We start from the raw sequence: 26923 nt of genomic DNA, 5'->3' as shown, positions 1-26923 counted from the left end.
GGTTTTTTATTCTCAGGGAAGCGGAGCGCTTGTGCCATTGACAGCAAACACAGTCGTACAGACACATGAAACTGCAGAAAATGAAACATTTCTACAAGTGTTTAACATGTAGAGTAAGTACTGACCCCACAGGGAAATAAAATCACAAATGAGATCTCAGTCGTCTCTTCGAGAGAGCAGTGAGCTTTGAAAAAATATAATTGTAGACTGCAGCTGTGTTATGGACAACAGAAAACAAGCCTGTTGCAATGTTTCTGCAAAAGGATACAGTGTTGCTTCTTTCACATTTCACAACACTTAAAGTTCACTACCAGTCAAAAGTAACATACCACATACAAATATATTTGCTGAAGCAATCATGACGTCCTTCTACAAGTCTTTGAACTCCTTCATCGTGACTCGCTTTGCAAGTGTAGGGCTGAACCAGGTGCGCTACCGAGCATGTTTACTTTATCAGAAAAAGCCAGGCTGTATGATGCAAATGTCAAAATGTATTTGTTTACAAACCATGAACTATGGTAAAAGTGTCCTGTGATCATCACATAGTATTATGCATGGAACTTTGTGAAAATAAGATTTAGTTTGAGTTTGTTTGATCTGTCTAATCATAACGCAAAATTCCCCATTTTGTCTGACAAACAAGCCAGACATGAGGGTACATTAATGTCAGTAAACTTGAACTTGACAAATGGTGAACTTCCCATGGTTGAAACAAGATATGTTCTGATGTTCATTTCATGTATATGGAGACAAACAAGAAAGAAAGAAAGAAATATTAGTGCAGTGAAATGCAGTGTAATTGGCTAGTTCAAACTGGGTCAACAGCTGGACTGAAAATGAAGTCAGACACAGCACAGGCAGTTTGAGATGAGCAGTGTGCTCATAATGCCTGAGACTGGAGTAATGCCTCTGCATTATTAAAGCAACAGATGGAAAGTAGGGATGGGCGTTTTCCGCAAATATCACATTCGAATATTTGAGCTCACAAAAAAAAAACGAATATTCGAATATTCGTTTATTTAAATTAAGTTTAATGAGTCAGACGTTATTTTTCAGCAACATTTATTGTTTCAGTCATTTTTAACAAGCATACACACAATAAGCTTAAACATTACACATTGTGTTTTGTAGCTGAAAACCTTTAACAATGCGTGCAAACAAACAAAAGTACAGATTAAAAGCAAAAATAAAAAAAAGTGAACAAAGAAAAAACGTAAAGCAGCCTGCAGCAATTAGGCTATTATACAGAATGTTGCTTACACTTAACTTTGAAACTTTAAACTGTCAGCAAATATTTTTTGCTTTTTTTTCTATTGTTTTACATGTTCTTGTTAAGAAATACGGGCATGTAAACATGATCGGAGGAAAGTCGGCTCCTAAGTCTGTTAACAATAAGGCCGGCCGTGGAGAAAACACGCTCTGACGGCACAGACGTTGGCGGGACTCACAAATAACGGTGTGCTAAACGAATAAGTTTTGTGAAGCGCTTCGTGTTTTCGTTTCACCACTGAATGGGATCCTCATCTGGTGGAATACATGGCTCCAGCAAGAACTGTTCCCACTCGTCTCGGCTGGACTCTCTGTAATCATCGCTGGAGAACTGGCTCAGCCTTTTCCGACGAGTGGGCATTGCATCTTCTTCATCGTTGGTGACTCACCACTCGCATCAAGGAAAATGTTCTGATATTGTTCAAAAAAGTTTTTTTTTCTTACTTCTCTCATGTTTTCATCGAGAAACCTGAGATGTTTGTGCCGAGGGTCTAGGGCAGACGCGAGAAGAGGAGTTTTCACTGCATTCTCCAAGTTAGCGGTGTTTATTCGTTGCTTGAGAGATGCTGCAACAATGTTCTTGAATTCGGTCACTTTCTGTGATTCTCCACCGCATATTTGAAGTACTGTAGAAGACCGCAGTTCTTAGGGGCCGGTCACATATCCCGTCTTTTGCGCGCTCAAGTTCGTTTTTTCTAATGTAGGTACGCGGTATCCGTTTTTTCCAGGCGCGTCCGCACCGCATCGAGTTAAAAACATCTCAACTTTTCAGAATGCCGCAAGCACACTGCGGGTCATGTGACAAGAACTAAACATTCAGCTTCATTCTTTCCCATAACAACGTTGAAAGCTCAGCCAAGATGAAGGAAAGGAACAGCTGATCATAGCTGTATATGGATTGCCATTTTGAAATAAATTTAGTAGCAGAGCTACTAAAAGCGATTTTTTTGTGCTGCAAATCCATTTATCCTTTGCTTCATGGAGAGAGCGCTTCATTGTTGCTTAGCAACGGCAGACACCTCAGGAGCGCTTCTGCCCGAGCGCTTTGGAGAAGGAGAAAGCGGCGCGCCTAGCATTTTCCACACATTTTTAGGCGTGATATGTGAACGGCCCCTTATTCATTCAATAATTATCGAATATCATTTTTATTTATTAGAGCAGAACGAATATTTGAATGTTCGACTATCCGTGCACACCCCTAATGGAAAGGTAAACAAAGAAAGGGAGCGCAGGCCCCGGAGCCACTCTCACCATAGTCCATGAGTGGGTCTGGCACAAAGTCAGCAAGCCTCTTTAGGACCTTAAAATATCATGCTGCTATGAGATTATGAGCTTTCTGGGGCCCAAATAAAACTTTATGGATGTACACATTTTTATAAAAGAAGCCTCTTTTCCTCACCAAGGCTACATTTATTTTATTTAAAACACAGTAAAACATGTGTTGAATATTATTGCAATCTTTTAACATATTGGATATACAGTATGTTAAAATGTAATGTATTACTTGTGGTCTATTGAAACTAGGGCTGAAACAATTCCTCTAGTTACTCGATTACAAAAAATTATCGAGGCAAATTCCTCTGCCTCGAAGCCTCTTTTAATTTATTTTAAATCCCATGTCAGGTTCTTTCGCAATTATTGTTTTTAATGTGACACAACGCGTTTACGTCACCCACAAAGCGGAAGGAGACACAAGCGCTGCGTCCGACATCTCATTCTGCAAGGAGTCAGCAGTGTTTTTATTTGAGGGCAAACGTAAAGAGAACGTCGTGGCGTGTGTCCATTGCAAGATAGAGCTGGCACACCACAACTAGGGCCCTATGATTTCCGCGATGCAGAAAACACGGAGGGAATTGCAGAATCCAGTCATAAAAACGGATTTTACAGTTTAACACGGAATGGCATGGAAATTTGCCAAATTTGGAATGAATTAATCAAAAATAGGTCATTGCACTTACATCAAATCATGATATGTACTAATATCTGTAAATATTAAGCTGAATGGAGCAGAAGCGCGTCTTCCTTTACGCACACTGAAGCGCGTGTGACACTCGCTGTAATTTCAGCATCTGCTGTCTCACTAAATAAGGACGTGAACACATGAACAACATCTCCAGAACTGCTCTGACAGTCACTTCATGAGCATTTGACCGTTTGATTTGAGTAAAACTAGCGTCACATCACATACACAGAACTGTAAAGGTACGTCAACCCGTCAAAATAAAAGTCCTATTTTATTTTATTTTATTTTATTTATACATTTTTTAAGGTTTAATCACACAACATTTCTTCCATGTTTTATTTTTAATAGTAAATCCCCTTTGTTTACCAAAAATTTAAGTTTGCTTAATTTTCAATAATTAAAAGATAAATTAAATTAATGTTTTATGTGTTTAATGTTTAATGTGCATCTCAGAAAATGCTTTATTTAAAACCCCAACTGAATGGCACTTGAAAGTGACGTGAAATTCAGCCAAGTATGGTGACCCATACTCAGAATTCGTGCTCTGCTTTTAACCCATCTAAAGTGCACACACACTGCGAACACACACCCGGAGAAGTGGGCAGCCATTTATGCTGCAGCGCCCAGGGAGGAGTTGGGGGTTCAGTGCCTTGCTCAAGGGCACCTAAGTCGTGGTATTGCAGGTGGAGAGAGAACTGTATATGCACTCCCCCCACCCACAATTCCTGCCATCCCGAGGCTCGAACTCACAACCTTTCGATTGGTAGTCCGACTATCTAACCATTAGGCCACGACTTCCCTTAAAGGGATAGTTCACTCTCAAATTAAATTTTGATATGTTTTAGCTTACCTCAAGGACATCCAAGATGTAGGTTTCTTTGTTTCCTCAGTATTTCCCATTTTGATATTTTTAGGTCCAACCGTTCTTGTCTGTGACTCACATAATGGATGTCTATGGTCACCACCTCAAAGAGCATGCACAGAGGAGTCAAAATTAAACAATTCCCCATCATAAGTACACATTGATGACCTAAGACACGAAACGAGCGGATTGTGTAAGAAAACGAACAGTATTTATATCTTTTTTACCTTTTGTACACAACCACGTCCAACTGATCTGAGTTCGCGAGTGCTTCCTGATATGACGTGCGTGCGCGCTCTGGCTTTAGTCTGTGCAAGCGCGGAAAGCCCCGGATGTGATGTCTCGCGCATGCACATCACTCATTGTTTACCACACGCTACGCTTTCAATCTGCACTGTCTGAAATATAATGCAGTAATTGTAATAAATTAATGTTTATAATGCACCCTATAATCGTTGCGTTTATAATAAAAATACAACACATTACTCACTCTATTGACAGCGTGCCATTGGGTCCCTCTGGCATTGGACGTCGCCTCCAGTTTATACGTGGCAAACTAAACACAACGTGCAAAACGGTGCGTCTCAACAGCGGAGAAAACTCAGGATCTTCAGTCAGGCAGGCGTGTGATGTGATACTGTCAATGTCCTCGTTGTCGTCTTGTAGTTGTTCCATTCGTGACAACATATGCTCTCTACTTCTGTTGGCATCTCACAACACTTGCTACTAAAACACCACCAATTTTGAAGAGATCTCTGTCTCTGAGGCTTGAAGACGTGCTGCTGCAGCGGATCGCTCCTGAGTACTTGGTCTGTGTATTCTGTTTCAAATAAATATGGTTGTGAAAAAAATTCAACGTTGTCTATGGATATATTGAAATCGTCTTCTATTGCAATTTCCTGTACGTCTAAATATGTTTAGATCTTCACAGTGAAAGGTAATACTTCTGAAATCTGTGTAAACCATAGGCAGTAAGTGTAAACAATGAGTGATGTACACGCGCGAGAGATCGCTTCCGGCGCTTTCCGCGCTTGTGCAGACTAAAGCCAGAGCGCGCGCGCGCGCACGTCACATCGGGAAGCCTTTTTTCTAAAAAAGGAAACTTAGTTGTTCATTTTAAGAGACCCAGGAGTCTTTTTTCTCTTGCATAATTAATATTGCACTTTTATTAAGCAAAAGCACATTTTATCCGATTACTCGATGTCACGCTGTCTGGTCTCTGTTTCCCTGAGTCTCCACTAGTGGTCTCACTTCCCCATAGGCACCTCACCGCAGGCACTACAATTCCCACAAAGCCTTGTCCCTTCATCACAGTAATTGCACTCCTGTTAATTGCACTCAGGTGTCTTCACTTGATAGTCATTACCCTGCCTATATTAACCAGTCTTTTTTTTGTTTGTCTTCATGGAGTCCTTTCATTCCGTCACCCAGTTTCCTCGCCTTCCGAGTTTCCTCGTCTTCCGAGTTTCCTGTTCCTATTCCTGTTCCCGTACCTATCCCTATTGTTTGTTTGGATTGATTTATGATTTTGACCCCTGCTTGTTGGATTCGGATTTGGATTGCCCATTAAATACCACACTGCGTTTGGATCTCTTGTCTCCTGTGTTTCCCTGGGTTCCGATCGTAACACTCGATTAATCGATGGAATTTTTGGTAGAATACTCTATTACTAAAGTATTCGATAGCTACAGCCCTAATTGAAACCATTATAAACGGTTGATTTCTACTTTAAAAAAAAATGTGGAAATCATGATACATTTTTTTTTCAGTTCTCAGTTTTTTTGTAACATTAAACATGTATTTACAGTCACTTTTAATCAATGTATTATATATGAATACTGTATATTATATATATACTGTTTATAGGAGAGGAGAGAAGTGTGTTTATTTGAAATGGAACAACTGTGAGACTTTCACACCAGAGATAAAGCGAGAGATAATAATCTTTGACAGTGTAATTTTCATGGTAGTGGTGATAAAAGCTTTACAGCTCTTCTGTAATAATCATTATCTTTGCTTGCCTCTGATGATGGCAGCTCTGACTGTAAAGCTGTGTTTACAATGACAGAGAGTTCCTTCACAGACAACTGCGGACTGATCTGAAAATCCTGCTCTTAAATGCCTGGAGATGGCAGCTGCGGATTATAAACCCATGTAATATAAGCCTGTCTTTGCTGTTTAATTTTGACAACTAAAGCAACTGAAAGACTTCTTTTGAGAGCTGCTCTTGTAGCTTTGAGAGAAACAGTGTTTTAATCCGGTAGAGACTCGGTCATGATGCCAGAGAGCTAAACCTTGACTAAAAAACAAGCTGTGAATGGTCTTGTGGCCTGGATACAAAAGATGCAGTGGGTAACTTGATCATTTTCATGTGCCATCAACTATAGGACACTTTTAAGTGCAAATGCATCATTTGTCAATAGTGCTTTTAAAAATGCAGATTGTGTCAAAGCAACTGAACAGCCTTAAATAGGAATTTGTGCGTTCACAGACATGGTAACACTTTAGTTTAGAGACTTATTCTCACTATTAGCTGATTATTAGCATGTATAATATTGGCTGTTTATATTAGTACTTATAAAGCAGATATTAATGCCTTATTCAGCATGAGCATAATTCAGATCCCCTAACCCTACCCAAACTTCACATCTACCTTACTATCTAATAAGCAGAACACTAGGGTTTTATTGAAATAAAATTGTTTTTATTTAACAGTGAGCATTGGACCTTAAAATAAAGTGTGACCTCAGATGGTACTGCTAATACATAATGATTCTTGCATGTGTTTATATATGTATATATAAGAATAGTGTACAAAATGTTGTACTTCATTTCTGCAACTTTGTGTAAATATGGTTAAGTTTAAAGTTTCAAGCCAACAAATTATGTCAATTTAAAGGGCAGAAAATAATGAGCTTGCTTTGATTTGATGCTCAGAAGTTCATAGAAAAAAAGGGCATTTCTAAATGACCATTTAATTTCAGACAGATGGGAAAAATAAAGTGGTTGAAGTAACTTCAAAAACAGAAGTGCAGCACCCATTAGCTGTGAAGACAGCTTCGTTGATTATAATGGGAGTGATTAAGTTTGGACGTGTTATGATGTCGCTCGCATCTGATGCAGACATGTTCTCAAGCCATTATAGAAACACACTAATTTGCCGTCTTTGCTACATACTGCATCGGAAACTCTTATACAAAGTGCATAATGCATGCACATTTATGGTTCACAAATATGCATAAATGTCATGTACAGCTCTTGTATGATCCTGAAGGGTTTATTTTGTGATAATGAATGGCTGACTGTGCATTATCCAATAATTAGCCGGATAATGTACAGTCAGCCAATCATTATCACAAAATAAATGCTTACTTGCCAAAATAAATGGACCTTAAATAATAATTTTTGGCCTTTTTTTTTGGGTCACTGTCAAATCACTTGTGTAATATGACATACTACAGCTAAATTTGACTAAATTCCACCATTGACCAATCAGAATCTGAGAACTGAGAGTATTCTGCTGTTTGTGTGAGTTTGGTCCAGTTTCCAGGGTCTGGGTGGTTATAATTTTGCCTCCTGTAATGTAGCACGAGACCATGTGGTTGTGAAAGTGCTTCTGTTTTTAGATGCTAGTCTAGATGGAGTATTATTAGCTTCTGTTGGGAGCCTGCTGATAGCATGCTTCTCAAAGACACACACACAGGAGTGGGTCACCTCACACCGGCGATGAGTCTATTACGTGTGTCAAGCTCGGTCTCTGTGTCTCTGGTGTGATGCTGATGTTTGTCAGCTGACAGCAATCTACCTGACCTATCTTTATCTCCCAGTCCTCCAAGCCTGGAGCTAATTGAGCCGAAACACGCACCTCCACTTATACACAGAGCTGAGGAAAACCAGAGCTATTAGATGCAATTAAGGAAAACAAAAGGCACAGAAAAGCTTTTAGCTGGAGTCTGAGTTCAGATGTGGCACTCAATCATTTTTGCCTGAGATGATGTCACAGCAGTACGTGCACCGTCGAAAGTGTCTTTTTTTTTTTGCCTCATTAGTTTTGGTGTGGGTGATTAGCCTTTATTCACACTACACACTATTCCAATTGGTTTTCCAAATCCAATATTTAGAACTGACTGTTCGCACTGTTATTTAACAAGTAATGAACCCCAAACAAATCCATTTGTTCAGACAGTGTTATCATTGTCCAGCAATATACAAAACTGACTTTATTGCATATATGGTGCACAGACTTCCTAACTAATTCACTTTTAATAGATTGCAACAGGCGCAGTGATATTACACAGTGCCTGAAAATAGTCCTCAACTCTGCTGTTGCTGCAAATACACAAACTAGCTGGGGACTATTTTCAGGCGGTGCATAATATCACTGCACCTGCTGCACCCATGGTACTGCAGCAAAGCTCCTTGATTATTACGCATGAATGAGAGTATAGTTCCTAGCCATATCGGCCTAGTAAATCGCAACTTTTCATTTTCCGTCGGTCTTAGTACACAATGTAACTAGAGAAGATTCAGGTTTTAAATAGGAAAAATATAAAAACTCTTTGGTCATTTTTGAGCGTGATGCTAATGGTCTGATCAGATTCAATGATCTATGCTAAGTGAAGCTTACAGTGCTAGCGCCAGACCCAGAGATCAGCTGAATTGATTCGAACACGGTAAAACTCAACTGGTTAACTCTAGGGGAGCCTGTTTTCTAAAAAGTGGAGTGTTCCTTTAAAATCCAGTCTGAGTGTTGTAATGAAAAATATCCCAACCAGGCTTATTGGAAAAACATGCCTGTTTCAACATTTCTGCAAAATAATATTACTTTGCTTAATATGAATATGACACTGGTTGTTGTAAATATGAAATGCCTGGTGAATGGCGGTAAATTAGCTTAATGCCCTGTAGCCTTTGAAAATAACGTACCACCTACACTAAACCTAAGCAAATGTGAGATGACCCAAAACTGAAACAGCCATGACAATTTAGCTTGCTTTTGCAAGTCTTGAGCACTCATGACTTGCATTGTGAGTGCAGTGCTATAACTGGGTGTGCTACCGAGCAAGTTTACTATGTCAGAAAAGCCATATATATGGAGCTGATTATTTGCTGGAAATTTAAATGCGTATTAGTTTAAGCTGTAAATTAGTTTTTTAAGTCATAACATGGTATTGTAGTAAAGATGTTAATAATGAGGAATACAAATTATTGGTGTTTTACTGCAGCTGATGTTCTTTTCAGCCAAACTGCAATTAATTGTAAGTATACTGTAGGTATTTTAGATTCTTGCCTGAGCAAAGTTTTTCTTCTCAATGAAAAATGCAAAGTCCTGTATCACGCCTGAAGGGTTACTGCTACACAGTCATAGTTTTGTGTGGAATATTTAATTACTCAAACAAAAGTGTGTTCCTGTCGTTCAGTGGTAGAGAATTGCATTAGCAGCGCAAAAGGTTGTGGGATCGATTCCCAGGGAACACATGATAGGAAAAAATGTTAGCCTGAATGCACTGAAAGTCTCTTTGGATGAAAGCATCTGTTAAATGCATACCTTTAAATTTAAAACAGGCCTGAGGTTCCTTTTCCACTACAAAGCTAGCAAACTCACAGAAAGTTATTTACAGAAACAAATCATCTGCCTAAAGCAGCAATCATCCTACTGTTCTCATAAAAAGTTATGAGTGTGATCAAAAATGTGGAGCTTTTGGCCGTTTGCTGTTTAAAGGCGTCATCAGAAAATAAAATAAAATAAATAAATATATATATATATATATATATATATACATTTTTTATTTTTCTTTCATGAAGTTATCTCAAAATGTTGGTCAAGTTTTAATGCACCAAAAATAGACGCAGTTAAGTTTCTCAAGATTTTTTTTTTGTCCTTTCACAGACCCTTGCAATTAAGCATGTTAAGCATGCAATTAAGCAATGTTTTCTCTACTGCACCTTCAAGTAGCTTCATGGGAAATCATTAATTGTTAATTTCTACACGTTTACACGTTCAATTGAAGTATGACTTATATTGCACTTTCTTAAGTAGGATGTTGGAATATAATTATATTACTTTTAAAAATATTGCAAAATATCAGTTATACTGACGTACAAAAGCAAAACGCAATGCAGAGTGACCATCTAAATACAGCTTGCTTCTAACAGTGTGTTCTCTCTCTCCAGCTGGCTGCACGTTTGAGGAAGACTCCGACCCCAGCCTATGTGAATACAGACAGGCACAAGAAGATGATTTTGATTGGCAGCTTGTACGGACCTACAGCTGGCCTCACATGACCTCTGACCTTACACGGGGTGAGTTCTGTTCTACTGCTGTGCTGTCATGAACCCCCGATTGTAATATGAATGTTTCCAACATGTGATTTGGCTTTATATGTAAAACCTAAGAAAGCACCGTATGTATCCTTAAAGTATTAAGCAATAACAGAATGCATTAAATACCTCAGTGATAACAAAGCAAAACAGAAAACAGATCATTTTGTTTAATTCTGAAACAAAAATAGTTGAATAGTTGAAAAAAAAAAATCTCTCAAAATGAGTTTCAAAAGTATGGAGCCATCAAAGGCACATGGAAATGAGAGGAAAACTTAAGTAACTTGACGTCTTTCACAAAACATTTGCGCTAATTTGCTAAAGTATTCCAGTCCGCTTAGAAACTTTGTGTTCACACTAAAAAACCACTAAAATATAGTTTTCCTTCCATTTCATATTTGTTTCCATCAACATGTCCCCTTTAGGAACATCTGTGGCTGGGTCATTTTGTGCTGGAGTGTCACGTTTTTAGATTAGCAACATGCTAACCTACTGGTAGCTTACTGCCTTTTGTGTTTTAAAACGCATCATTCATGATTGTTAAGATGTTGCCTTAGATGGAAGCAGCTTATGTAGTTCCAAAGTAGCTTGCTAGTTTTTGAATCGAAGCTCGAGTAAACGTGCAACTTTAAGTGTCTTTGTTCTTCTAACTGCTTAATGTAGGAAATCTTATCTTCTTCAAAGAGGGAATACAAACCACATCTTTTTATCTTGACCACTAGCATAGAGTGTTATGGCAACTCACAGTGTCAAGTGTCTTTGGTAATGTCAGAAAAACACTGTGTCCTTCCAATTATAAATGTGCTTTTAGTATCACTTCAGGCCGTGTACTGCCGTTCAGGTAGGAGTTGTGTGATTACATACTTAGAGTTCAGATGGTTTTCAGCGGTAATTGTACATCTCCACAAGGTACATGGGGAGCAACAGAAACACACAGGGCTTTTCCTGCTCTAATAATGGCAATCGAGTCTAAATAGTAATTTGTGTGATGTGAAAATGTGGACGCTCTTGTGTGCATTATGGTTTTTACACATGTAAGTGCTCTCACAGCACTTATTTTTTTTTAACCAAGACAGCAATATATCCAACATTATTATTATTATTATTACTATTAATAATAATTTGGTTTTTCTTTCACAATTGTGATTAACGGATTAAAAAAAGTATGGAAAACTATTATGGGCAACTTAAAATCTAATTAATGATATCAGCAACTAAATCTGCATTGATGCAAAACTTATTGTTTACTTATGAAAAATCTCTTTGTGTGTGTTCATCAGCTTTCACATAAAAAGATAATTAGATTAGTTAAGATCATTTTAATTTGTAAAATATTTAATTTGCCCAATAGTCATTTCCATGTGATAAACTATTTGATTAACAAAAACTATTACTATATGCATATACAATAATTTTGATCTAATACTACTCATAGTGTGCAATATAAACTGTCTACTACCCTGGATCCATTCTAGTGGCATATAATGTTGTTAAGTGGACATAAGAAGCTTGAAGACAATCTGTGGCGCTTTGAGTTGACATTTCTTTGAGTAGCCGTCCAATACTGCACTTATCTGGAGGGTTCAATTCCATCAAAGCTGCTAAAGACACTCCAATTGAGACAACAGCTTAGTTTATTGGGTGCTATTTGGTCAATATTATTGATCCATACTGGGGTATGTTCAGCATGTCAATGAAGGGGAACTGAGAAACAGAGAGAGAGGAAAGGTAGACTGGTGTAATATGGGTCTAACTCAACAGACAGGCTCTGTAGCATACCGATACTTCTGAAAACTCTATTAATCTTTTTGTGTTTCAAGTTTTACCTATTCAATTTAAGGTTTTACATGTTTGCTTGAAAGGTGCACTAATTCATTCTGCTCTGTACTTCTGCGAAAATTCTGTTTAAATTAATGTATGTAAAAATACAAATAATAATATAATGTATTATAACTGTGGTTAAAGTTATTAATGAGATCATAAAATGTATTATAATGTGCATTGAAACGCATAATGTATTAAGATACTTGCACATATTAGATGTGAAATCTTAAAGTAAAATGTTACCGAAATATCTTCATTAGTGCTGTGAAGATTAATAGCTTTATAAGTTTGGAGCAACATGAGGCTTAGTAAATCATGACAGAGTTTTCATTTCAATTGTAAACACAGAACATTACAAACAGAACCATAGAGAATATTTGTACTTTGCACTCTATAAAAAGAATCTGCAAGATACAGTTTATCTTATGTGTTAAAATCAATGCCATTACGTGTAAATATAAACAGTAGAACTAAAGTCTACGTGTATAGCCCACTGACAAGTTGCATTTGAGTGTCTCAAAACATTATGGTTATTGACTGAAGCCTACAATTGGTGTAAATGGAGGTTCGTTTATGATTTCCAGTGACATGCACGACAGCACGTTGGTGGTCTTTAAGTCAACCTTATGCAAATGAGCTGCAGCAACTCTATGGGAGTACAGGCAGCGTTCTGATAATTCATGAAGTTGCAGACAACATTCGAGGACGAAGACCTGCTAGCACACAGCACATAAACTCCTAAATGATGTCCAGAAATCCAACGGCCCTTAAGCTTGTGCATATTAACACACTGATTGAAGCTGAAGTAATAAGTTCTGTTTATGCAGAGCACCTCTTTGTTTGTGCTTCGAGCTTTAAACACCAAAAAATACTAGATCATTAAAGCTAGACTTGTTTTGGATCTGTACAGAAGTGTGTCTGGTCTTGAGTTTAGTGAGCTTGACTTCTAACAGACGGGCAGTGCCATGATCTTCCCTCTGCCCCCTGCTGCAGGAACATGTCAACCCCGCTCTAAAACTTTGACATGCGTCTTTGAAGATCAGGTGCAAGAAAGCACGAAAAAATCTCAGCCAGCACTGCAGAAATTGCTCTTGCATTTAAATGGCACATTAGCACGGGCCAATTTTCCCCTTGTTTCCTGACGAGATTGAGATGCTCATTTGTGTTGATGCGGGGAAGCATTGCTGTCTTTGATGTCAAGGTGTAATAAGACAAGCTTTCAGCCTATCGGCTTGTTGCTTAGCTCTTTTTTTTTTTTGAGGCTCTTCATGCTGCTTTGTAGTGTGTTGATTAGAGAAATGGATTGAATATGTTATTGAAATAAGAGGCAGAGGTAATAAGCTTTAATGGCAGTTTGTTCTTGCATCAGAATGAGAAAACTTTCACCTGTTTGGAGTCATGCTGTGAAATCTCACGAACTTTTGACAATATTTGTTCTGGCAGTTTCAGTTTAACTGCTTCGGCAAACTTTGGAGAACTGTTTTCTGGTCCAATAAGTTGCGAAATGAGCTTGATTTGGAACATTTTTCAAAATTAACTAAGCCCACGATATTAACCATGTCTATATCTTCTTTAATACGAAAGTAGACTGAAATGGTTGAAGGTATAAAAGTAAGGCTTTCATTTAATACTGAGCTGTAGCACTATAGACCTTTTTGTTGAAGAACTTTGATTTCTAATGACCTTGCAGATCTGTGGATTTCTGTTTTGGCTTTTTAGAGCACACGGTGATAATAAATGTGAGGAAAATTATATTTTAATGCTTTTGCTTTCACTTGCATTGAAATAATATGATGGTTTTGTGAGCAAATGCAAAGTTTCTTAGGGGAGCGCAATGCTTTTGCGAGGGAATGCAGAACTTTTGTGTTTGCCTGACAAGCTTTGTGTTTACATGAGGAACTTTAGCATTTTTCTTCCCCCATATTCTATGGGATGCCATGATTCAAAACTGAAAATAAAGTTCTGAAAGGTCGAAACTAAGTGTTCGAAAACTCACAATCTTACAAAAAAAGGTTTTGCAAGATCGAAAAATAAGATTTGCAAGCTTGCAAAATGTTTTTGAGATTTCCTTCTTCAGAAGATGTTGCACAAATAATTTTTTTCAGAGTTTCAAATTTGTCAGTGTTCTCCCACTGTATTAGATTGTTTTCCAGGTTTGAAACCTTACAAATGGTGATCTGAAAACTGGTGTGCGAATGTGGAAAAAAAATGTGAAACTCAAAGTGGTAAAAAAAATCAAATCTCTTCAAACATAATTTTGTTTTTTGAGTTTTCCCTCTTCAGAGGTGCAACACTCTTTTTAATGGTGTTGTGCAATCATTTTTTCAGAGTTTCGAATTTGTCACTGTTCTCCCAGTGTATAGTTTGTTTTCAAGATTTGAAACCTTGTAAATAGTGATCTGAAAACTGGTGTGCCAATAGGTGAAAAAAGTTTTGAAACTCTGAAAACTGAGGTTCGAAAGGGCGAAACTTATTACATTACATTACATTTGCAGACAATTTTTTCAGAGCTGAGTTTACAACACCCACTTTGCGGAGATACGCCCACACAGTTGCGAGCTTGCGACTCACGTGATTTGTGGCAGCGTTGTCACGCAGCTCTGCTCTGAAACTCTGAGCGAAAATGAAGCTTCGCAACCTCGCAACTAAAAAAAGCCTGGAGGGAGGGCCTTCTGCTCTTGGCCAATGCTTTGCTGTCTGCTGACGTACAGTCCAATCACAAGTCGTATTTACTGGAAAGGTGGGATTGACCGACTGCTCCGCCAATGACAAAAGCGCACAGGATACGCAAACAGAGGATGCACAGATTTCTGGCCACAAGGCGGTCCCGTCTAGGATGGCGTGCGGTCCGGTTCTAAAAAAAGGTTACCGACCTGTCGCTGGAATTCACCATACAATTGCCAGTAGCCACTGAGTTTACCACTGATAGGCCGGCGGTGCATCAGTATACACACTCACCTCACTTTCCTCAGCTGGCGACTCACGTTCCTCAAGAAGCGAACGATTCACTTTCCTCACGACTCACTTTCCTCACGCAGTGGACCACTGACTCTCTCTTCATGTAGAGACAGAGTATTACAATTAAAGTGACTTCTATAGTGCATCCAAAAGAATATTTAGATATTATATTTAAATATTCAGAAAGGTGTACAGTGTATTTTTTACTTTCATTAAAATATTTCAGAACAATTATAAATAATTGCCTATTACAAATTTATGAATGCATTGTTAACTTTTTTTCTGCAATCACTATAGGCTATATGTATTGAGACATTTTAAAATCTTTATTTTGTAAAAATAATAAAAAATAAACCTGAATTATAATCTAAACATCTGTATTTTCATATATAAGTAGTATATATATAAAATATAAGTATATATATATATATATATATATATATATATATATATAACATAAATAAGTAGGCTAATAAATATATAATGTTTAAAACATATGATAAACTATTTGTTCTCCACCACATGACTAAAATTGATACTGTGTGTGTGTGTGTGTGTGTGTGTGAGAGTGCTTTCTGCATTGAGGATATTCTGTAGTCTCAGATCTTCGTTTGGGTAAATCTTTGCTGGATTGTCTGTACTCAATCCTTATCCATCTTCAAGAATCAGCTTAAAACACATCTCTTCCAAATTTATTTGACCTTTTAACTTTAACACTCACTATTCTTAAAAAAAGAATAATATTAAGCTTTCTAATCTTTTGTATTCGGTAATCGGTTTTCTTTTATTATACAATTAACAAAGGCAAAAAAAGACCTCTAACACTAGCTTGCTCTATTCTTTTTCTATTCTCTCTGTTTTCTTTTTTCTTTATTATATTATTTAAAGGCCTTTGTTACGTGTAAGCTAAATGAGACTTGTTATAGCACTTGTATATCATAGCTCTTTTGTTGTTTTTTATTGCTTCCATTGTCTGTTTGTGACGGATTGAGAGAGGATAGAGCTGACATTTTGAGTCACCGACTTTGCAAAACCACGTCCTAAGAGTCCAAAAGCATTCACTGTTCAATGAAGCATGTTAGAATTAATAAAGTTAGAAGTTACAGTTAGAATGTACTTATAATTTAAGCCATGAAAAAAAATGTTTTACATTTTTATATTCATTGAACATTAAGCAATTCTTGAGTATCAGCACATGTGCGCATGCACAAATGAGCTATTAATTTTGTAGCTACAGCAGTGCATAGTAAGGGGCCGTTCACATATCGCTTCTTTTGCGCACTCATTATTACACTCGTTATTTCCAAGGTATGTGCACTCGTTTTTCCAGGCGCGTCCACGCCGCATAGTTAAAAACATCTCAAGAGAGCCGTAAGCACACCGCAGGTCATGTGACAAGAACCAACCAATCAGCTTCCTCCTTTCCCGTAACAACGTTGAAAGCTCAGCCAAGATGAAGGAATTTTGAAATAAATTTAGTAGCAGAGCTAATGCACGCGATTTTAAGGACTGCAAATTAATTTATCCTTTGCTGAAATTTTCTGTGTCTTCATGGAGAGAGCAGGTCATGGTTGCTTAGCAACTGCAGATGCCTTAGGAGCGCAACTGCCCGAGCGCTGGCGACGCGTTTTCCACGTGTTTTTAGGCGCGACATGTGAATGGCACTTAACACAGTGTTTTGTTCCTTGAATTCATCAGATTTTCAACGAATATTTTCTAATAGAATCAGCCATTTTGAACGAAAAGTTTGATTTGAACTAGGGATGGGCGTTTCCCGCAAATATCACATTCGAATATTTGAGCTCACAAAAAACGAATATTCGAATATTCGTTTATTTAAATTAAGTTTAATGAGACAGACGTTATTTTTCAGCAACATTTATTGTTTCCGTCATTTTGAACAAGCTTACACACAATAAGATTGAACATTAGGCTACACATTGTGTTTTGTAGCTGAAAACCTTTAACAATGCGTGCAAACAAACAAAAGTACAGATTAAAAGCAAAATAAAAAGTGAAAAAAAAAGTGAACAAAGAAAAAACGTAAAGCAGCCTGCAGCGATTAGGCTATTGTAGAACGTAGCCTACACTTAACTTTGAAACTTTTAAACTGTCAGCAAATCTTTTTTTCTTTTTTTCTATTGTTTTACACGTTCTTGTTAAGAAATACGGGCATGTAAACATGATCGGGGGAAAGTCAGCTTCTTAGTCTGTTAACAATAAGGCCAGCTGCGGAGAAAACGCGCTCTGACGGCACAAACGTTGCCGGGACTCACAAATAACGGTGTGTTAAACGAATAGGTTTTTTTGTTTTCGTTTCACCACTGAATGGGATCCTCATCTGGTGGAATACATGGCTCCAGCAAGAACTGTTCCCACTCGTCTCGGCTGGATTCTGTGTAATCATCGCTGGAGAACTGGCTCAGCCTTCTCCGACGAGTGGGCATTGCATCTGCTTTATCGTTGATGATGGCGGCTGCATCCGCACCACTCACATCAAGGGAAATTATCTGATAATGTTCAATAAAGTTTTTTCTTACTTCTCTCATGTTTTCATCGAGAAACCTGAGATGTTTGTGCCGACGGTCTAGGGCAGACGCGAGAAGAGGAGTTTTGACTGCATTCTCCAAGTTAGCGGTGTTTATTCGTTGCTTGAGAGATGCCGCAACAATGTTCTTGAATTCGGTCACTTTCTGTGATTCTCCACCGCATATTTGAAGTACTGTAGAAGACCGCAGTTCTTAGGGGCCGGTCACATATTGTGTCTTTTGTGCGCTCAAGTTCGTTATTTCCAATGTAGGCGGGAGGTATGTGCGCTCATAATGGAAGCGACGCGGTCGCGGTGCGCACGCGGTGCGACGCGCCCGTTTTTCCAGGCGCGTCCGCAAAGCATTGAGTTAAAAACATCTCAACTTTTCAGAATGCCGCAAGCGCACCGCAGGTCATGTGACAAGAACTAAACATTCAGCTTCATTCTTTCCCATAACAACGTTGAAAGCTCAGCCAAGATGAAGGAACAGCTGATCATAAATTTAGTAGCAGAGCTACTGCAAGCGATTTTTTGTGCTGCAAATCCATTTATCCTTTGCTGAAATTTCCGCGTCTTCATGGAGAGAGCCCGTCACTGTTGCTTAGCAACGGCAGACGCCTCAGGAGCGCTTCTGCCCGAGCGCTTTGGAGAAGGAGAATATGTGAACGGCCCCTTATTCATTCATAAATTATTTTTTGCTTGCATACATCTTCAAATATGCCGTGGAGAATCACAGAAATTGACCAAATTAGGTTTTATTGTGAACTTGTTTTTTTTTTTTTTGCAAAATTCGAATATCATTTTAATTTATCGAATAATTAGAGCAGAACGAATATTCGAATGTTCGACTATCCGTGCACACCCCTAATTTGAACGATTCAATAAATACTTAAACCATGGTTTTGCTGTCACCTACTGGCGGTTTTATTGTCATCATTATTTATCCATGACAGGCCTAAACCAGACAAGCCAGCACTAGCCTACTACCAGCACACACAAAAAAAACACATTTAGCTAAATATTTACCAAAATTTATCAATTTCAGGCCCCAGAAGGAAAAAAGCTTATAAATAACAGTTCGTTTAATAAGGCAAATTTTTCAATAAAACCTTTTTAAAAATTTGATTTGGTGAGTCTGTATACTGCGCTTTTGTCTTTGGCGGAGCAGTCGGTCAATCCCACCTTTCCAGTAAATACGACTTGTGATTGGACTGTACGTGAGCAGACAGCAAAGCATTGGCCAAGAGCAGAAGGCCCTCCCTCCAGGCTTTTTTTAGTTGCGAGGTTGCGAAGCTTCATTTTCGCTCAGAGTTTCAGAGCTGAGCAGCGTGACAACGCTGCCACAAATCACGTGAGTCGCAAGCTCGCAACTGTGTGGGCGTATCTCCGCAAAGTGGGTGTTGTAAATTCGGCTCTGAAAAGATAGTCTGCAATAGGAGTGCTAATGTAATGTAATAAGTTTCGCCCTTTCGAACCTCACTTTTCAGAGTTTCAAAACTTTTTTCACCTATTCGCACACCAGTTTTCACTATTTACAAGGTTTCAAATCTTGAAAACAATCTAATACAGTGGGAGAACACTGACAAATTTGAAACTCTGAAAAATTCTTTGCGCAACATCGTAAAAGAAATGTTGCAGTTCTGAAGAAGGAAATCTCAAAAACAACAATGTTTGCAGAGATATTTTTATTTTTTTTCACATTTTGCAAGCTTGCAAATCTTTTTTTCGATCTTGCAAAACTTTTTTTTGTAAGATTTAGAGTTTTCGAACACTTAGTTTCAACCTTTCAGAACTTTATTTTCAGTTTTGAATCATGGCAGGATTTAAATCCCATAATATTCCATCACAACAACAAGAGAACATAAAACTCAAAAGAAAAAGCAAAGTTGTCATCAACATTTCTCTTTAGTGGCTCCATAAGGACACCAAAGAAAAACAACTGCTGTGTCTGAAATCGCTCGTTCACTAATCCCTATATAGTGTAGGGCAGTTGAGTGGACTATATCAGGAAGGAGTGAACAAATAAGTGAACATATACGTACACTGTGCGTGAGACTTGGAGTGGTTTCAAAAACATTGTCTTATGTTCCTTTATATTACATGTACCTTATTTTAGAAAATATTGTTAATAGCAGTAACACTCAAAATGACTTTATATTGTAATTATACATACCTCCACATTAGCATTGTGGTTTCATATATGGTATGTTTTTAGTTTTGTAATGCTTTTATGTTCATAATCATTAAATACTATTCAAATACTTAGAACAAAAATAGACAGACATTAACACTGTCATCATTTTATGTATTTATTATTTTTAGTATCTTGAGACTTTTAGTACCAATGAGAATTGCAGATGTATTTCAGAAATCCAAAATTGTGTTAATCCTATTCACCTCCCAACTCCAGAACTCTCCATTCATTCTCTTATACTCCCAATCAAGAAGGTAGTGCTTTCAAGAAGACATTTCTGACATCCTAGAATGAGCTTGAAGGTGGAGGAGAGGGGAGACATGACATTCGCTTGTCAGACGTCAAAGAAAAAAAAAAGTGCAGTACTAACTTCTCTAAGACGACATGGTGTCAGACAGGCTTAAATAAATCCTAATTAAACTGAAGGCCTGGGGCATTGTGAGAGTTTGAAGATGTCTTTGGAAGTTTCAGAATTTAGGGTGGATGAAGTTACTGTAGCACTCAACTACAGAATTGAAAGATTGTTTAGTAGCACTTTACAATAAGACCCCATTGGATAACATTAGTCATTACAGGCTCCCTGAAATACTAGATTCTGATTGGTCAGTTGCAACATTCCAAACTCTGTACACGTGTACAAGCTCAATTTTTGGTTAAATAAAATAATAATAATAATAATAAGAAATACACCGCTCTGCTTCTTGGTTCTTTGGTTACTGCTGTAAAAAAAAAACAAAAGAAAAAAAATTATGCACTGCACTTATAAACACTTCTTTAATATGCATTATATGGCATACAAATACCACACAAATAAAAAAAATGTGCAATTCTGGAATAGAGATTGGCCAAAATAAAACTAAAACCGGTTCAGATTTATAAACGGCATGCCATATGAACTCACCGTTCTTGTTTTGGGTTGGTGCGTAGATCGACTCTTATTCTGCTTTTTCCTGTCACTACGGTTAGCGTTGCATTGGGTTTGGATTTGGATTGATTGCTTGTGACTGACCGTATTTGTCGTCTGACAACCGAACCGTGATGTCCGTACCATGACAGTTTGGGATGAATGCATGTACCATTACCCCCATAAAAGTCGACTAATCGTTAGTCAACCGGAAGAGGCTTCTCTTACATGAGAAACAATTAAATAAATATATATTGTATCTATATGTATCTACAGGTGAAATCATGCAGTTCATGATAGACAGATCGTTAACGGCTAGTCTATAGTAATTCAGTAGCCTACATCAGACAGGACATCCAAACACTCGCCTATCATTCATCAAACTCATTCAAAGCTTATCATCTGAAATATGTAAGTATTAGCAACTTTACATGGCCTGTGTGGAGTGTGGAAGCTGAACAGTAGCATTCACTGCATGAAGCTCACTTGCTCTTAAAATACTCCTGATATTTGGTCATACAGATAGTTTCAAGACTCAACGTGATGTACTTTCTGTCGCCTTGGTCTGTGAACTTAAGTGCAAAACTCCTTTGCCTTACAGACATAAAAAAAAAACATATCTACAGAGAGTGAAATGTCTACTTTTCAGATGAACCTTTTCAAATGAAAAACAAATACTCTGATTATGTAATCTATATGAAACGTGGTCCAGACCATCACTAGTGTGGAGATGACGAGTCAGTGTCGCGGTCTTCATCTCTTAAATAAATGAATAAATACCAAATACCAGATTAATAATCAGTCCGTCAAACAGACTTCGCCAATGTGGAATTTTTTTTTCTGTGACTTATACAATTTTGGTCGACCAACGGTTAGTTGACTATTAGGGAGAAACCCTATGGGCGTCGTTAGGCCATTTTTAAAATGACTACTCAGCCCCCCTAAAATTATGCGATTAATTCTAAAACTGTACATGAATTTGTGATCAACTCAGTCCCCTTTAAATTTGATATGATAACAGTGGCAGACTTCAGTCGACTCCTCCCCGTCTTTCAGCTCATTCTTTTTCAATCAGCAGAGGCTCAGAGCGAGAAACAGAGGACAAGGTATGTGTTTATCGATAGATTGCTATAATACCCTCATTAGAGGCGCCCTAAAATAAAAATCCTAGAATCATCCCTAGGCTGCCCTATTATGATCTCTTCATTAAGACCCTAAAGAATCACATAAACTTGTGGAAAATGGGCATCAGATGACCGCTTTAAGCACAGTGGAAAGAGTGACCCAAGTAGCCTCAAAATTATTTTATGTGGTTCTCTGTCAGGATTAATTCAGTTTGCATTTCAGTTTTTTTTTTTTTTTATCTCCTTATTAAGTCCTATGCAAACCATGCTGGGACAATTCTCAAACCGAACTTCAGTGACGTCAGTGGTAACGTGGTTTTCACAGAATGCAAAATTGTCATTTGATTTGAAGCAAATAGTTTAAATTATTATTAAATAATTAGGTTAACTGAATATTTTATGTCAGCTCAATGACGAGAGAGAAAATCAGTTTCTTCAGTTGGATCAAGTATGAAATGTTGTTTGGAGTAACGACAAGGCACATTTCTCAGTGTGTAATAAGTGGGATAATGTTCATCCAGCCGGTTGTTGTATCAGAATAAACCCCTTTAGGGTGTTGATTATTCTGCAACAACAACCAGCTAGATATACGTAATCCCTTATTAAAGACATTACATTGCCAAATGACATTGTTCAGTTCAAAAATGCTGCTTTTGGACACAATGCACCAGATTTGACATCACTGACACCAAAACACCACTGGTTCTCGTTCTGTGACAGATCGTGGATCGACATGTTTAAAAATGCAACAGCATTGAGAGCTTCGGCCCAGGCTTCATTCTGGAGACACATTTTTATGAGAAAACGGTTCCTTTAAAGGTAGCACAAAACTTCTCTTTGACTCCAATTTGAAGCAGCAAGTTCCTCTATTAGCTCTCCCTCATGGCCCTGGGCAAAAGCAGTACAATAATGAGCAGATAATGATGGAATTGTGGGCTTCGTGTGGATTCAGTTCATTTGGAAGTCTATGAGAAATACTCACACACCTATTGAAAAGCCTCTGAAGTCATTACCATCTCGTCCTGAGGTGCTGAAAAGTTATGTGGTTGTTTATAAAGCTCAGTGCGCCGATGCATAGTTTCCCCTCCGCAGGCAAACAATCCCAACTCTGTTTGCCTGCCAAAGCATGAAGGAGACATAGAAGCTAGAGTGAGGGGCTCGGGGAGCCTTGATTCTGTTTCTGGAGGGGATTTGAGCGCGAGACAGACAGCGAGGGCTGGACTGACATCAGAACAGAGTTGACTGGTCTTGTCAGGATAATTGATATCCAGGTGGGCAGGTGTATGTGGGGCATGGGGCTATCTGTGGGTGATAAGTGAAGTGATAATGAAGAGCTGTTCACTGCCATTAGTGTGAGTCCTGCTGAAATGGGCGGTCATTTGAATAATGAACCAAAAGCCATCTTTTAAGTTACCGTGAGTCAGTCACACTGACACCAGACAGCTTCCCAGAAAATATGAGTGGGTGTTTCAAGAGTTTGAGGCGGTATCCTCAGGTCAGACCACCCATGGTGCACTGAGTGCTGCAGTGATCAGGGGTTTTACAGGCAGATCCAGAAGTTCACATCACCCTGGTTTCACTCGACTCAAAAAAAAAAAATAATAATAAATAATAATAAAAATAACTCAATAGGATTTTTTTCATTGTCTTTTGGGTTGCTGCAGAAAATAAGTTCTGTGAGAGACGAACATTTATCATTCTTACACACAGTGTTCCTAAAGACACATTTGGTCACACTTTATTTTAGGGTCCAATTCTCACTATTAACTAACCATTAACTATGACTTTTGCCTCAATGTACTCCTTATTTACTGCTTATTAATAGTTTATAAGGTAGTTGTTAAGTTTAGGGTATTGGGTAGGATTATGGATGTCATGTCATGTACTTTATAAGCACTAATAAACAGCCAATATGTTAATAATAGACATGCTAATAAGCAACTAGTTATCAGTGTGAATTGGACCCTATACTAAAGTGTTACCACGCATTTAATAAAAAAAGCCCAATTAATAACACAACGAACCTGTGAAGTGACTAGTGAGTAAAGTCACTTGAGTTTTTAAAATGAGTAAAGCTTTAAAAGAATCACAAAGGGTCGTTATTAGGGTGTATTTTAAGTCTTAGAATAAAATGTGGAGATATCTTGAGCTTTTGGTAACCACAGATCATTTATTTATTTATTTATTTTTTCAGGCATTTCACAAAAAAAACCCATTTAAAAACCCCGCTGACTTCAGTGGGATGGAATAGAAAGTGCTAAAATGCTAATTATTTTTACATTTTTGGCCATCTAATGCATATTGTACACACAAATAACTTTCTCAATATGGCAAGCTTTAATCTGATTGGCTTGGTTTCACACAATTTCCAGGAGTTATGAAATGAGTTTCTATCTGTCTGAAAATGTCCATTGCTTGTTAAGTGGACCAGACTTTATGCTGTAAGCTTCATAGTTATGTTAATGCAAGACCAGTCAACATATCATAATGCAAGCTGATGAAACAGACATATTGTGCTGCAAATATCAGTTTTGTTTTGTTTTGTTTTTCCTGACCAAAAAATGACATTTGAATTTTGACAGGAAGGAGTGTGTCATTAAATGGTTTGTCATCACAGAAAGAGTCACACAGGGAACAAATAACAGTTATGCATTATCAATGATTTGTGAACGTCTTAAAATTGTGACAGCTCAAACGACCTTAAAAATATTTTTATCGCAGTGCAGTTTCTGAAATTACAGTGAATAATGTCATTTCCTCAGTGAAGTGTCAAGACCATAAAGGCTATGTAGTTCAGTTGTGAGTCCAACTGACATGTCTCATTTAGTCTTTTTGTGCAATGTCACAGGCGGTAATTAGAGCTTCAGCATGCATTGACGTTTTCACAAGCAACCGCATGTGTGTCTGGGTGTGTGTGCAAGCTGCGTTTGTCTGTTATGCTCAATGATTATGCTCAATGAAGTATAGTTCTCCAAATTCAAAAGAAAGCGGTTTCCTCTAAATGACGAATGAAACGGCTCAGAGGAGAGTGTTCTGTTAGTAATTGGTGGAAGGCTAGATGTTGTTTTAGAGTTTCATATGCAGTAACAAATAAATCAACCGGTGTCGTGCTGAATCTGATGGCCTTATCAAATTACATCCTGCTTTCCAAAGCAATTCCATTGACTGATGGGCTTTTCCAAGCCTGATCAGAAGAAATGCTACAATATTGTTTATGTGAAAATGGCCTAAATGGAGAAAGATATCTGCTAACATTTCGCATTAAATATATGTTATATACAGGGATGCACAAAAAAAAAAAAAATCTTCTCTTTCTCCCAAAAAATTAAGACATTATATTTAGTCAGAATCAACACACTTTAATTTTGGCAAATTGGTGTAAAATGCATGCACTCTCATTGCCACCGAGCGTTAATGGTGGACCTTCAAATTTTTATTTTTATTTATTTATTTTATTTTAATAAAAATCATTCTAATTAAATTGTGGAAATTCATACTTAACCCATCAACTTTTAAAATACGGTAAGACCATATTTCTTCCTAAACCACATAAATATTGAATTTCCAGAGTGGGGATGCATCATAGGCACAGTTTATCTTTAAAAATAAGACAAATTACATGGAACATTTGGGCCCAGCAGCTATAATAAATGAAAATATCGCTAGTCCTCATTTAAATATGTTTAAGTGCACTTCAAACGCATATCATAAAAACAAAATGTTTGTTCATGGCTACCTGCTGTCCACGTTCCTCTGCGTCAGTACAGCAGAACAGCATCATATTCCCCAGCGTTATAACTAATGTCTGTTGACACCCGTGACGGCGAGAGGCATTTTTCATAAAAATCCTGTTCCTCTCGCAGCCTCGCAGTTATTTCACTGAAGATCAATTTTCTCTTTGGAGCCTTACATGAGAATAAAAAACACAATTTCAGCCCACCCTAACTCTGAGCAACAGAGAAGGCTGTTTTATGGTGTAGAGGAGTGTTTGACTGACAGCACGTAGGACGAGTCCCTCGATGGCCTACTGATTGAGTCCCACACGGGGGCCCAATTAAAGGACAAAAGACACTTTTTTCTGCAATTATCAGATCCACTGAAATCTTTGTGCAGATAAGACTCATTCAGATGCCATTGATATGCGTTTCGATGGACTCTGCTGCAATTATCACCTCTTTTGTCCGGCCGTGATTGCTGTTTATCTGCTAACAACTTCAACATGATTTGTTCGGATTTGTGTGTAGGTGGAAATTTGTATGTCCCTGATGCAAGTAAACAAGTACAAAAAAAGATATAATAAACTTTTAGCAGTATTGGAACATCCCAGCATACATGAACCTGTTTGACGTGGAACACGCTGCCGATGGCTGCCGATCAATGGGATGATATTAGGTGAGCGTCTGTGTGAACTTCAGAGCTCGATACACTGATCGATAAGACAGATTTGAGGAGAGGCAGAGACCGTACGCTGGGAGAAAATCAGTCTCGTCGTTTCTTAGCAGCACACTTCATAAATGCTACCAAAAATGTTGTCACAAAAATGTGACAGCGCCTTAATTTCGCTGTTAACAAGGTGTTAAGTGTTACTTAAGGGACACTCCACCCCGTAATTAAAATGTTGTCATTAATCACTTACCCCCATGTCATTCCAAATCGGTAAAAGCTTTGGAACATAATTTAATATATTTTGGATGAAAACTGGGTAAGTTACACGGTCAAGGTCCAGAAAAGTATGAAAAGCATCATCAGGATAGACCATCTGTCATCAGTGTTTCAACCGTAACGTTATGAAGTGATGCGAATACTGTTTGTACGCGAATAAAACAAAGGTATTCAATAATACCTTTGTCAACGGTCTCCTCTGTGTCTCTCCATATCACTGTGTGCTGCGTATGCTCTTCTGTGTCAGCTGCCTCACGAGGATGCGCTGTTTTCTACATGTATTTATGTTTTGATTTTGAAAGAAAACAGTGC

The 26923-nt window shown here is 37.9% G+C and overlaps 1 protein-coding gene across 5 annotated transcripts in view; it reads left to right on the top strand.

Moving 5' to 3' along the window:
• Positions 1–26923, top strand: part of LOC132145684 (receptor-type tyrosine-protein phosphatase U-like) — a 259638-nt gene that overhangs the window by 58722 nt on the left and 173993 nt on the right. For all 5 annotated transcript variants that reach the window (XM_059556881.1, XM_059556878.1, XM_059556880.1 and 2 more), the window contains exon 2: positions 10269–10397. In XM_059556881.1, the coding sequence (XP_059412864.1) occupies positions 10269–10397 (129 nt within the window). The remainder of the gene's footprint in view (positions 1–10268; positions 10398–26923) is intronic.

This window comes from Carassius carassius, chromosome 8 (genome assembly GCF_963082965.1).
Source record: "Carassius carassius chromosome 8, fCarCar2.1, whole genome shotgun sequence".
Taxonomy (NCBI): Eukaryota; Metazoa; Chordata; class Actinopteri; order Cypriniformes; family Cyprinidae; genus Carassius; species Carassius carassius.
Note: the sequence above shows the minus strand (reverse complement) of the source record. Positions and strands in the feature narration are given on the sequence as shown.